This window comes from Diuraphis noxia, unplaced genomic scaffold (genome assembly GCF_037042655.1).
Source record: "Diuraphis noxia isolate RWA-SAM2 unplaced genomic scaffold, SU_Dnox_SAM2 contig0002, whole genome shotgun sequence".
Classification (NCBI taxonomy): domain Eukaryota; kingdom Metazoa; phylum Arthropoda; class Insecta; order Hemiptera; family Aphididae; genus Diuraphis; species Diuraphis noxia.
The window spans coordinates 34,625,556-34,640,706 of NW_028301712.1; the positions used below are offsets into that span (position 1 = coordinate 34,625,556).

At 26.8% G+C, this 15,151-nt stretch overlaps 1 protein-coding gene across 1 annotated transcript in view; it reads right to left on the bottom strand.

Moving 5' to 3' along the window:
* Window positions 1–3,339: 3,339 nt before the first annotated feature.
* The window catches only part of LOC107165257 (Kv channel-interacting protein 4), a 44,037-nt gene continuing 32,225 nt past the window's right edge, over window positions 3,340–15,151 (bottom strand). The window contains exons 3-7 of the mRNA XM_015513417.2: window positions 11,432–11,501; window positions 11,171–11,241; window positions 9,098–9,259; window positions 3,801–3,911; window positions 3,340–3,687 (exon numbers count right to left, since the gene is read on the bottom strand). Coding sequence (XP_015368903.1) covers window positions 3,637–3,687; window positions 3,801–3,911; window positions 9,098–9,259; window positions 11,171–11,241; window positions 11,432–11,501 — 465 coding nt within the window. The 3' untranslated portion in view covers window positions 3,340–3,636. The remainder of the gene's footprint in view (window positions 3,688–3,800; window positions 3,912–9,097; window positions 9,260–11,170; window positions 11,242–11,431; window positions 11,502–15,151) is intronic.

The window sequence follows — 15,151 nt, forward strand, 5'->3', positions numbered from 1 at the left end:
CCCAATCAGTTATAGTGTAGTATCAAAATTATGTTTAGTCAATGATTTTATGTCGGACTGTCCTGATGACGAAAAATAAAAAAAAAATATTGTAATTTCTTGACTTTCAACGAACGCATATTTTTTTATCAAAATTATTATTAGGTTTATATTTATTTTTATTTAACTATTGTATTTGGAAACCTTAACTCTCAACATATGCATATTTTATTAATAGTGTAAAACTATGTATATAAATTTGTACTCAATAAATTCATTATAACAGTTATAACATTATAACAGTTTATTGCCAATTGTTTTATTTTATTATTTTTTCACACCGCAGTTGTAGGTAATAATTTTAATTTAAAAAACCATTGGCTGAAAAGTTAACAGTAAGTTTTGGTTGAAAAGGGGGCCACCCATTAATATACCTTCATTATAATATCATATTTTTATACAAATCGTGGTAAGTTGATCGACGTGAGGGTTTCGTCTCTGGACAACCTCCATCATTATACTAAATCAACTTGTAAATATTTTCCGTAAACATCTTATTTGCTTATTATACATATGTTACGGGCAAAGTAGGAAATCCGGACATTGTTATACGATGCCTGGGCACCGCGCACAATGCCCAAATATTTCGGTCAATGTAAGAATCATCATTTTAATACCCAAATTGTTCATACATTGACTGGGCATTGTTCTAGATTTCCAGGACATAGTGTACCCTGTCCAGATTCAAGTGGGCAAAGTAAATTAAATACAGCACGCAGCATAAATTTATATCAAATTGAATTTATACATAACATTATCACTATACTTAGATATGTTATTCGTACGCGACAACGTGACAGCTGTCAATAAAACTAACCGATCCGTAATCTTAACGATAAATTGATCACATAGTATATTACACGAACATTATGGCTATCTAGATAATATTTCAAAATGGAATCTAAAAATTTCTATTCGATATTTTCTAATGATTATTATCACGATGGCCACGTCACGTAGTCTGTTATTAGTTAAGACTTTAAGGGGATGCCAATCGCCATCGTATCCGCATAACTTGTCTCCGACTTACAAATGCATGACATACGAAATGTACGCTCAGTATATCACGTTTAGTTTAGCTATGTTAGTTTAAAAATTAAAGTAAATTTGAGCTCATATAATTTAAAGGTATTATCTGTGTTCATATTTTGTATCTCTACATTAAAATCCGAGAAAGGTTTAGAAAAAGCTCTAGACTGTGGAGCTGTCAACGAAAACATAAACGAGAAAGACGAAAAAAGTGATGCAAGTGATAAAGTCAGCGAAAAACAACTTTTTAAGTGCCCAGTAAAATTTTTTATTTATTTTTTAATATACTAATCTACAGTGCCCAAATCTAATTGGGCACTGTATACAATGTCCGGGTAATGTTAATTTATTTCAACTTTGCCCTTGAAAATCGGGCATTGTGCATAGTGCCCGGTCATTGTGCACAATACCCGACTTCCTACTTTGCCCGTAGCATATATATTACAGATTATAAATTATCTAGTTAAAGAAAAAAAATTGATTTTAATTATTATATAAATAATAGATGACTTTACCTCTGAACTGATAATCTATAATATTATAATTCGATAATTCAAAAATTTGGTAAATGTTATATTTGGGCTGTGTGGTAATGAACTAATAGTATCAGTATTACTAAAAATTTGCGTTTTTCGATCATTTGTACGCTAATTTAAACATCCATTTTAATTTTTGGTTTTAGGAATATCTTTTTTAGGAATCAAGGTAAAGATAAAATAAAAATCAACTTTCTTTAAGGATTTAGAAGAACATTAAATTAAATATCCAATAATTTATAGGCCCAATACAATTATTTATTTCACCCAAACTCTAAAAAAACAAATTTAATAATTAACTCGATCAAAATCAAATAAACATATTGAAAAAAAAAGAACATAAATATATATTTTTTTATGTTAAAATATTAATATTATGATTTACACTTCACAATATTACACTTGTAATTTATTTTGCAACAATAATTAGATGTAAATTAAAAAATTAAAGGTAATATTTGATATTTTAAATACTTTTTTGGTTAGAAATATTATTATTTTTAACATATCGTGTTTAAACAATCGATATATTCAGTAATACGCTAACAAATTATTTTTGCTCATTAACAACGTGCAATATTATGCTATTACATCCAAACCAAATCTATTATACTATTACTATAAGCGTAGGTTTTACGTATAAGTATAATGTACATTAACAAAATTAGCTATATAGACTATTTATGTACGTACTTATTAAATTGGATTAATTAAATATCCAATAAATAAGAAATTCGAAATAAATCTAATCGACTTGCAAACATAGTATTATAAAAACTGTTTTTTTCATTACCTACTTACATATTATAGAATTTATGTTCATGACTTAAACTTTCAAGTTTAAGCTAAAATATATAGAGATGCGAATTTATAGATATAGTCTAAAAGTAAGAACTGAATATTTACAAGCTTCATAAGTATATAAATGTGTGCTTGATTATTATACAAGTTAGCACGTAATGAACAAGAATTTCAAATTTATATAATATCGCTTCAGGAACAAAAACCATCGACTAAGTGTTTAAGTACACACACACACACACACACACACTCAACACAAACCTACGTACACACATAAATGTGTAAACGATCTGATGAGAAACTAGTTTTAGAAAATGTATGTTGATTTTTTAAGTATATCATGAGACCCCTATTATTTTTAGTTACAAATTTCTGATCATCAAATATATAATACGTATATATATAATATATATATAAGATGTAACAGGACTATTTAACAAATTTCCATTACAAATATTACTATATTTGTCAAATAGTACTGTTACACCCTGTGTATATATATATATATTATCGATTAGCAACATTTAAATGTGTATAACAAACATATTTATTATTATTATACAAACATATCCATAAGATAGTGTATTTGAATATATAGTAGGTAATCACTCAATATTAATTTCACACAATCATTTAATGCTACTCCCGACGTATTTTTAAAATACTTTTTACTATTACGAGTATATATTTTTATTTTTTACTTAAGTAAACAATAATGTCTTGTCCTCACCAAGTATAATAGTAAGATGAACAATATTTTCGAATAACTAACAATGTGATTACGAAAACATACCACAAATTGTTGATAGTCACCAACAGTTAACAATTATTATAATAAATCTACAAAGATCGATACATGAATGTTTGGTATGTAGTATAATGTACCTACGTTTAACACGGTAACAATATATAGGACGGACCGAGCAACAATGGCGCCATATGAAAGCCACTTTTAATAGAACAAAATTGAACCGATAATCACAAATCAGAATATTACAATTGTAACGGCTAAATACATTTGGAAATAATATTCCCGAATATTAACCAAAATGGCCGTTAAAATAATATTATATTGCTATGTACATTAGAAATTAAAGAAACTATTATTTTGGGAAGACTCATCGTTGTCTGCTTGCCGTAGTTGGCTGCATTGCTCCTCCTCCGACTGACCAGCAGACTGATCAAATGACAGAAGTGATACTTCCATGGAGTCGGTGGAGGATAGCGACAATCACAGGGACCTGGAGTCGAAAACTTGTAATGATTTCGTGATTGCCTCGTCCTGTCGACATTCAACCAACAATAAATAAATCATAAATTATATATTCTTTGATAATAAAATAAAATAATGTATAATTTAAAAATATTACGCAATGGGTGCAGGGTAGGTATTACCTTTAAGCATGATTCGATAAATTCTTCAAACGTAATCACGCCATCTTGATTCATATCGAGTTTTTGAAAAACCATATCGGTATGATCTTTGGATTTAGTACTACCACGGCCCTAACAAAATTAAAATACATTAATTAAAAATGTTAAAATATTTAAGATTTAATGACAGTAAACATGAAATTATATAATTATATTTAAAAAAAAAACTATTACATAATTTGAAACATAAAACATTACATATTATTTCTTTATAAATGAAAATAAAAAAAATAAAATAATGTCACAGTCCCATAAATTATGTATTATCCCAGTCTGGCAGTCCACACACAACATTCAGATAATATTTCCAATACCACCGAAATTGAAAATTATAATGCAATTAACCGCAAGCATATCAATAACGAAAATAATAAATAATAATCTTAATATACAAAGTACTCAAAATACAAACCTGGTTTCTGACCAAAAAACTCATATGAATCGCTAAATGCAAGAAGGGCACAAGTCCATAATTTTCATAAAATCACATTTTTATAGATTTTTGTTTAGATTCAACAAATACATCGTCCTGTGCAAATGGAACACATGTGCAATTTACTGGTATATTATAAAATGATCATGTTATCTTGTGTCCTAAGACATGTTAAAACAGTTTTCCATACATTATTTATTAATAGCTTATTATTTACCTATTTATTGTTTATATTAAAAATCAATAAAATAATTATAATTTTAAACTTATTTTATGTATCTTACTATTAGTTTTGTAGGTACCTACATTGAATATTTAAGAATTTCAATTTTTGTAAAAAGGACACATGTCCAAGAACTTAAAATAATTGTATGATATGCAATTTTATAAAATTTCATATAAACTTTTCAGAATATTATAAACCAGTATAATTTATATATGATTTTAATTAGTTTGATTATTTTCTTCGATTTATTCTAGAGGCATTAAGTTTTTTGTATCTCCTGAAAAATTATAAAATTTGGACATGTGTGCCCTCCTTCTTACATTTAGTGATTCAATTATAATAACAAACAGTGATATATTCACAAGGAAATCATCTGTTAAGACTACTAACCGACCAGAAAAAGTAATTGTTTTCGATTCAATCAACAACATACCTCAAATCAAATATTGAAATATGTCATAACATTCAGTAAATTAATATTTAATATCACCAAAAAGCATATCTCCTCAACGTTCTCGTGGTCAATAACTGAATTATCCCCTATATCTTCATCACAAAGCACTAATCACTAATTCGTCTAATCCATCTAATTCAAAATCCAATAAAACACCTTATACATGCTGTTTTATTTCTTTTTACAAATTATTTTCTCCTGAAATCTTGAGTTGCAAAATACATTATGTTTAATAATATTGATTACTCATAAATATCAACTATTATAGTAGAAATCATTGAATCAATTTTTTTTCCATTCAGTAGAAACCCATAAATGCGTGACATTTCAAGATATAACGCTTATCATCTATATTATGTTATTTAACATCATACAAATCACCCAATAGTCACAGTGTCTGTGAGTTTATTTAAATTTAATTTAAAAAAAAGAAAATTCTAAAATATTATTATAAGTGGTTTATGCGGATAAAGTTTGGTTTAGAAATATAATAAAATTATGATTTAAAATATATACGACTTAAAGAAATTAAAAAAGTTAAAAATTAGATAGTTTTAATATAAATAGAGTATCCACACAAAAAGGTAATAATATTCAAAATTTTTTTTTGTAAAAGTAATATTTTTCTTAATGAGTTTGAGACTAAGAAAATCTTTTCAAACTTTATTAATCCCCACAACAAATACAAAACAAAATTAGAATTTATATAAACCACGTTCCATATACAATTTAAGTTTTAACCTCCTAGATATTTATTTATCTTTAAAGTCACAAGTAATTCAATACAAAGTGTATCTAAAAAATTAAAAATATCGTATAATCATTAATTTTAAGTTTAAACTCGTATAATGTACAATACATATTATAAATCATTATGCCATATATTTAAGCACATTTTGCAAGTAAATTTTTATTTACACTGTGTATTGATAAGATTTATTAGATAAATGTTTATTTTAAACAGTTTTGACAAATTATTATTATTATATAATTTTTATTCATTCTTTTAATGGTTAAAATGTGTAAACTAAAGTAATTGCTGTATAAAAGAATACTTTCTTGTGCTTACGTCATAGTGATATACTTATATAATATGGCTAAAATCTATGAAATTAAACTATAATTTTAATTTTTTTAATCAAAATACATACATAGATCTGTACATATTAAGCTTAACTAATGACTAGGTAATTAGGAAATAATTATTCAATTTATTATATTCAAAGTGGTATATTAATTTGGAATAATTTAATCTTTAGATTTTCATGTAAACCATAATTTATAATACCCATTACACATTATTACATTAAGTGCAATAAATCTCGCAACATTATAATTCCGCCTTTTTAAAATGCATATATTTCATGATTTATTTATCACAATTTTTCATTTAAGTTATAATTTAAATGTTTTTATACCATTTATCTAGATATGTATTTAAGTGTAACAACATAGTGTTAAAAAAGCGGGTAAGTCGTGGATGTCGCTCTGCTATACAGTAGGTTACAAGTGAGTTACTGTAATTAATGGAATTAAATTTGAATCCAATGATGTTATGTCATTGTATACAAAAAACGATTTCGAGTGGAGACGGTTTATCTGCCTAGGATATATTATAGATTATTAAAAATTTTAAAATCTTAGGTTTAAAAAGAAAACCTTTTGTGATATTTGCTATCTAAGATAATTTAAACATTGCTGTAATTTTTACGTATTTAGTCAAAATTTTAACTTTAAATGCTTATAAAAAAAATGACTTCTTTAAACAGCTCAAGAACATTACCTTTTAAAAAAGATGCTACTTTTGAGCAAGTTTCTTCTTCTTCTTCTTCTTCTTCTGGCATTCCTACTCTCTAAGAGTTTTTGCCGTCATTACTACACTTCGCCACCTATCTCTGTCTTGGGCTGTCTCTCTCCAATCTTCAACTCCAAGTGTTTTTAAATCTTCTTCTACCACGTCAATCCATCTTTTCCTAGGCCTACCTTTTCCCATGTGGTTTCCATTCCAATGCTACTCTGACTACTTCGTTTTCTCTTCTTCTCACTATGTGACCTAACCATTGTATTATTTGGCTCTTAATAACGCTTGTTACCGGTGCTAGTTCCAACATATCGTACAGCTCTCTGTTGTACCTCCTCAGCCAATTCCCCGTTGTTTCATCGAGGACAGGTCCGCATATTTTCCTCCATACTCTGTGCTCAAAAGTCCTCAGGTTTCTCTCTGTTTGTTTGGTCGTTGTCCAAGCTTCGCAACCATACGTGAGAGTGGGTCTTATCATAGTCACGTACAGTCTTGCTTTCGTTTTCCTAGATAGAATTTTGGATGTAAAGAATTTTGTCAGTGCGTAGAACGTTTTTTGAGCTTTATTTATCCGTATACTTATTTCCTTTGACCAATCATTCTTTGTACTTAAAGTTGCTCCCAGATATTTAAAATCGCTAACTTTTTCGTAGGATAAATTCTCCGTCCCACTGGGATCCTCCCCACTCTCAATTAGTTCCATTATCTTTGTTTTCTCGGTATTTATTTCAAGCCCTATTTTATTCGCTGCTTCTTCTAACACTCTGGCTGCGTTAGCTGTGTCTACAAGCGAATCACCTATTATATCTAAATCGTCAGCGAAACCAAGGAGCCGTATCTTATTCTGACCGATTAATAATCCACCTTCATTGTCCTGTAGTATTCTTACTACCTACTCTAGGGCAAGGTTGAAAAGTACTGGTGACAGAGCATCCCCTTTTAGTCCGGTTTCCACTGTAAGGGTTCCCGATGTTACATTTTGTGTTCTTACTCTGTACTTCGTGCCTTCCATACACATTTTAGTTAGTGCTATTAACTTTTTTGGGAAACCAAACTCATACATAATATTGTAGAGACTCTCTCTGTGGATACTATCAGCAAATTTAGAGGGAGAAAAAGTGTTTACAGAATAAAAAAGAATTAAACAACTTTGTAAAACCAATACATTCTCGCTCCGCTCAGAATCTAAAATATATAGCCTTTATCTTTTACTAAACACATAGGTATTTAACTAATATAAACTAACAAAAATATATAATTTTAAACTCAAATTAATAAATTCTTATATAATTTATGTTGTGGATTCGAAACGTACATAACATATATCTTATTTTAAAATAATATGTATGTACAAAAGCTACCAAATAAGTTATGCTATAGTGATAAAATATTTTGGCAACAACAAAATGTATGTGGAAATTAAGTAGATTTATTTATGACATTTAACTTATTTTAAAACATAATATTACATTTTTTATCAATTGGAAAATACAAATAAAAAAATCTAGGTTCAAATAGTTAATGATTGTTGTTTAAATTTATAGAATTAATCGATATATATGTATATAAAATAAATCAATCAAGCAGTATTTTTTCTTTATTCAATCATTTTACAATTTTACTTATTTAATTTTTGGTTACATATGGGGTGAAACTTTTTTTTACTATTTTAAAATATATTCCTTCATTAATAAATCAATAATAAATAATTTATTATTATTATTGGCGTTATTGTTTTTAATACACAATTTAAAATGATATAATAAAAACAAAATATGTTTACTGTTTGAACTAATCAATCAAGTTGAGTTGATGATATAAATGAGAAGAATTTGATTTATATTTAATTTATTTAAGGGACAAAATGTGTAAATAGTATTTCGTTTCATTTTTATGAAGTTATTAATAAGTTTGACAAATTTCAAACACCTCCTATAAAATCTCACTTCACCTATAAAATTAAATTTATTTAAATCATTGAAATTAACCATATTTTCAAACTCATGGTACATTCCACGTAGTTTTTCAACATTTGTTCTCGAAAACATTTTGAATAATATTATCTTTCGTGCATCCGTCGCTTAACTAACAACAGCTCTATTAGATACATAATATGCATATATATTTCACCTATATCGCAATGCATATTAGTTGGCACTCGGCACAAAGTTTTCATATTTAGTTATTCAGGAAACTGTAAGACATCCATTAAGATAACGCAAATATATACTTCGCTTGCTTATACACACGCACGAGTACACGACACATTCACACATACATGCATACATAGTACATAGTAAATATATACATACACGTAATATACGAGTTGAAATATTATACGTACTTGTGGTCTTTTGCCCATCAGCTCGTGGATGGCTAACACGATTTGACTGAGCTCCGACCTCGTTATGCATCCGTCGCCGTTTAGATCGTATAGCTTAAATGTCCACCTGAGTTTCTCATAAATAGACCCACGAAGCAGAGTAGATAGAGTCATCAGCATGTCCTGCATAGTTAATTTAATTAATCGAATATAATAATATGTAATTATGTCAGCGCTTAGACGAAACGGCACGGCGGTCAGTTGTGCGTCTCATATATAATATACGGTTCCCACAAGCAATCGGTGAGAAAAGGCTTTTTTATTTTTAGTAAATCGTATATCTTACGTTTCAATTTATGATATTTTATTCAAAATAAAACTTAAGCTTACATTATACTACCGGTATCTGTAAAAAGTTTCACGCCGAGAATTTGAGAGCTCATCATCTTACCCGCGATCGATAGTTTTAACGCTTTTAAACACCGGGAAAAGGGAAAGCTGAAGAGAGGCCAAGCTCCCAACAGCTATAATATTGGAATTGTTTAACGCAAGAAAATGAATGGCATCTCAAAACATTCAGAATACAATGAAATACTAAAAAAAAAAAAAAAAAATAAAAAAAAATTTATTAAACCATTCGACGTTTGCACATCTTATGTCATCGTTGAGGGAACGTCGATTTATTACTTTTTTGCTTCGATAAATCCCATACGATATATGCATTTGAATTATTTTCGCTTGTGATATAAATTATAATAAATACCGAACTATACAAATAAAATCCCATCGAACAAATTTACCGTACAAAATTAATTTATATAATTATATTTAATACATTTTCAAAATATTATATCGTTGACAGCTGGTTAGTAATGTTCAGACTATATATTTTGAAGATTTACGATATCCAAATGAAATAATTCGTTACAACTCTAGAAAATATTACAGAAATTAAATAATATTAAATTGTAACAATGGAATATTTTCAATAATTTGTTTGATAACGAAAAAAGGTTTCATCTATTGTCTTTTTGGAACAAAACCTTTTAGCGTGCATTTAGTAATAATGGCGAATCAAAGATTTAATATAATCGTACCATAAACATTTCGATGATGAAAGTAGATTTCATTCTCAATATTACATTTAAACTTGGAATTGTAATTATTCTAATGCATTCGTTAGAACCATACAGTTTAATTGCTTATGAATTAAAAAATAAATAATCAAGGATATATACATAAGACTAAGATCAGAAGCGATTTATACATGGCTACTATTCATAATTTATATGAATAAATTGTATCCAATAATTATTCATAAAACTTTTTAATAGGAACTAACCATACAAAAATTGTATACAAATTATTCTGAAAACTAAAATATATGAAATTGAAAATATAATCTTTTATTGATAGAAATAAATTTAATTTATTCTTATTTTTTAATGAATATTTAATAATTGTTTGTAAAATAAAAAAAACTATGCGTACCTATACATTTTTACTGCCTTATTGAATTTTGAAAACTTTAAATTGTATTCATTCAAACTTTACATCTAAATGAGCAAATCAAATATTCTCAAAAAACCAATTTATTTTCTGTTCATTATTTACAAAATTCTTATTACTCTTATTAGACTCTTCTACACTAAAATAATATAATATATATTATAAATGTTTTTATCCGTTCCAAAATCATTATGAATTAATTATGCCGGACTATACAATATACATATAATGCCATATGTTTGTTTTTATACTTATATATTGTAATAAAGTTAAAAATAACATGACAGTAAAAAATATTTTAACGTAGATAAGATTTATAAGTCTATACAACTTATAATCATGTGTGGAATGTAGACAACGTATATAATATGAGAATGTGATTTCAATAAATATATCCATTATAAATTACTTAATATACATAAATATAATTTAGAATATGAAAGGTATAAAATGGCTTCCGCAAAATGGATATAAAAACACTTTTATGACTTCTTTTAATATTCTAATAACGGGCTTATTCTGCACGCAATATTATTCGCATCGGATGTTAATATATATTATCAAGTAAGTAAAACACAAACTTACTTTAAAACTAATTGCACCATTACTCTTGACATCAAATGCTTTGAACACAAAATGAGCATATAAATTCGAATCTATAAATAAATAAATATACTTAGTTTGAATTATCCAATAAGAAACTTATGAATATTAGAAACATATAATTATGTATTATAAATGTTTTTAAGACAATAATATAATACTTATATACAAATATGTCTTTTGAAATGTAATTAGAAATCAAAATGCTCTACCAAAAAAGTAATTGTATTTTATTGTACTTACTTCCGTGTGGAAAAAATTTGGAGTAGATATCTTTGAACAGATCTTCATGCACCACTCCTTCAGGACATTTCTGAAACAATCATGTACAATCAATGACATTATTACAACATTATAACTAACAAATATTTTTGATTTGGAAAGTTTTATGATTATTCAGACCAAATTTGAACTCACAATAAATTCCATAATAATAAAGCCATTAAATTGTGCAATCAATTGATAATATTTTGTTGACTACCAAACTAAAATAAAATTTAAACCGTATTTCATTTTAGTATGTCATCATTAGCGTTCACCAATAAAATTCGTCAATAATCCAATAGGTTTATAAATGATTGAATTTACAATCATATAAGGGTGAGCATCTATAACGTTAATATACTTAAAATTCATTTAGAAATGATTACGCCTCTAATAACAATTTCGAATTCAAAATTCTAACAGAACAAAAGTATAATATAGCTTTAAATCGATCAAATCTAAATTAAATATGTTTCTTGGATATAGTATATTATTTAACTTTATAATTTTTTTTTATAATTTAAAGTTAAAACTTATCATACCTACATTTTAATTTGAAATATTCACAATAACCTAAAATAACCTAACCTAGAAATCGAACATATTTTTAGTATCGAAATTAGAAACAGTATTAGTATTTAAATAATTAAATTCAAATAATTGAACATACGCATACAATAACAGAATTTATTAAATATTTATGGATGATTTTAGTCATTGTAAAATTACAAAAGACATAATTTTGTTGCCAAGGACTGTTTTAGTCATGCAACGCTTATAAAATCATAATTCCACTGTGATATAGTATAACAAACGAATTATTCAATTATATTCATTATTGGATAGCATCCAAAAACCCAAAACAGTACAATGATCACATTCATAATTATTATCATTTTACCCTTGTTTAACTAAGGGTAAAATAATGAATAAATTAGCATACGATACTAGATAGGTATAATAGATTTGAAATAATTTAATTAAGTTACATTAAGTTCATTAATACTATTATAAACAATAAAAGCAACTGGAGGTTTGAATTATTCATAATATTATTAAGTAGAGTTGTATAGAGGTATTAAACAGATTTACGCATGTGCAAACTATGTTTTCTTTAAATAAACAATATCAGAAGCCCTACTCACCAGACTACGTCAAACTTTCGCTCCGTCAACCCGTTGTCTACTTAAACTTTTTTATCCGATTCTCCTTTATCTTAGCCCATACGGGCCGCTAATACACACAAAATTAAATTGAAGCCCCATTTTTTTCAATACCTATTATTTTACTTCATTTTTACCGCTGACATATTTGACTTTTGCGCCTTCACTTATTTTTTATCAATAAATATATTATAATATAATATATGTAAGTTTTTCTTGAAAAATTGTTTATTATATTTTTATAATTTATATTGTATTTTGAATTAAATACAAAATAAAATAACTAATCACCGACTAAATAATGTTGGTGAAGGAAGTAACATTCGTTTAAACGTTGTACCTAAGCATATAATCTATACTTTTAGGTAATCATTAAGTTCTTCAACAAGTTAATCAAAAATACAAATATAGGGTGTTTCATTAATAACGCCGGATTTAATTTTCCCGGCATTTTTTATTTTGTGTATTGGCTGAAACGTTTCTTTTATAATTGTTATCTATTAACTCTCCGGTTCTGTTTGTAGCCATGACACAGAATAATAATATTCTGTTACCGTGCAGTGGTATGACCAAGGGGTGACCAGGAGATGTGTCAGCAAGTGATACCAAATTTCGTGATCCAAACAGAAGCTTGCCTGTGAATCCGAGGTGGACATATGCCAAATGTGATATTCCATGCTTAAATCATAGAATATATACTACAGGTTAATATAATTTTTTTGTTCAAAATAATTTTTTTTTATAAAATTATAACAAGATTAAATCTAGCATTCTTAATAAAACTACAAAAACTATTATATTGGCATTTTTCCCTTACCAAACCAAAATATAAAATTCAACCTGAACACGTATGTACCACAATTGCCTACAAAAAACGCCGTATTAAACAAATATTATAAATTCAATTGCAACGCTTTATTTCACGTATCTGTATTAAAATGCCAGCAATTAACACAGTAATACATATTATAATATGTATTTATAAATATATACATATATTGTATTTATACACATATATATTGTATATATAAATACTGTAGTCACCGTTTATTTAATCCAGGGGTCATCGTTAATATGAACTCATTCACCTATTGGACTTAAACAGGTTGGTCCCGATTTATATATAGTACAACTATAAGAGTACTTACATACCTACAGGAAAAAAAATCATCAGCTCGACTCACTAAACTGGTTAATGAGTCAGTGTTTATTTTTAATGGCATATTTCCATTTCCTAGATTTTATCGCTTTTATTTTGCTAATAACAAGGGTGTTTGTTTTATGTAAGATCACAGCTCACAATTGAATTCCTAACATGTAGACTGTGTAGAGTTATAAAAACAGTCTTAACTATCTTACGTCATTAAACTATTCTCAAGTACCTACCAATCAAAATAACTGTTATACTATAATACCTAACTCTCATGAAAATGTATCAATATGATATTAAAAGAATATTGAAAGAAAATAATTACGTGTGTTTTAATGGACCACAATGAAATTTTTTTTATTAAATATCCAAACACTTTTTACATGCACATATAAATTATGCAATACAAATAAGTTATCAGTAAGGTAATTAACTTTTATCGTTGATCAATGATATTTCACTTAGTAGCATGCAAAAATTGTACATAAATATTAAGTACTCGATTTAAACTTATCATATATTTTTTTTTGTCTCTTTTGTTCTAGTAAAATTTACTTTAGCTAACCTTAGCCTAATTAAAATAAATTATAAATTTAATGTAACTAATGGTGTCAGTTGTGAAACATTGATGAAAAAAAGTGTGATAAAAACAAAAAGGAAAACATTAATGTCACCATAAAATAATAGGACAAGAGAGAAAAGCTTTGAACAATTTATTGTGAAAGTAGACACCTACATAATCGTATTACAATACATAACATTGTATTGTACGCATAAACTAGTTACATGATAAATTACCTAATGTAAATTAATTAACATATTATAATCGTTATTTTAATCAACGTTTCTATGCAATTTCACAATATTTGGTTAATCTAAGATACGCTACACTTCAATTATTCTAAACAAGAGCTAAAATATATCTAAAATTCTCGTTATTGCTAAATAGTTAAGTGAATGTAATAGACCACTTAATAATTAAATAAGCTTTTATACATGACTATATTAAAGTTTTAAGAGTATTTTAAATGAAATTTAAATATTTCCTTTGAAAACAAATAATATTATACTAGAAAATTCTTACAGATCTGTACAATTCCATCTGGTCAAATAATTTAACAACAATATTATCCTGTATTGTAATATTTATTGTATTAATTGGTGTACAAAACACTACTAAACAATAAACTACTATAATTTCATAAGAAATAATATTTTTTAATAACAATCGTATTACATAATATCAGCCTACTTAAGTTCACATTTGTATATGTTCAAAATATACTTTCAAGATTAAACTTTAGACCTATGTTTATTTCCAGGGAAAACTCTAAGACCAAAATATATGACTTGTTGCCTGTTTTAACATTCACATTATAACTTCAT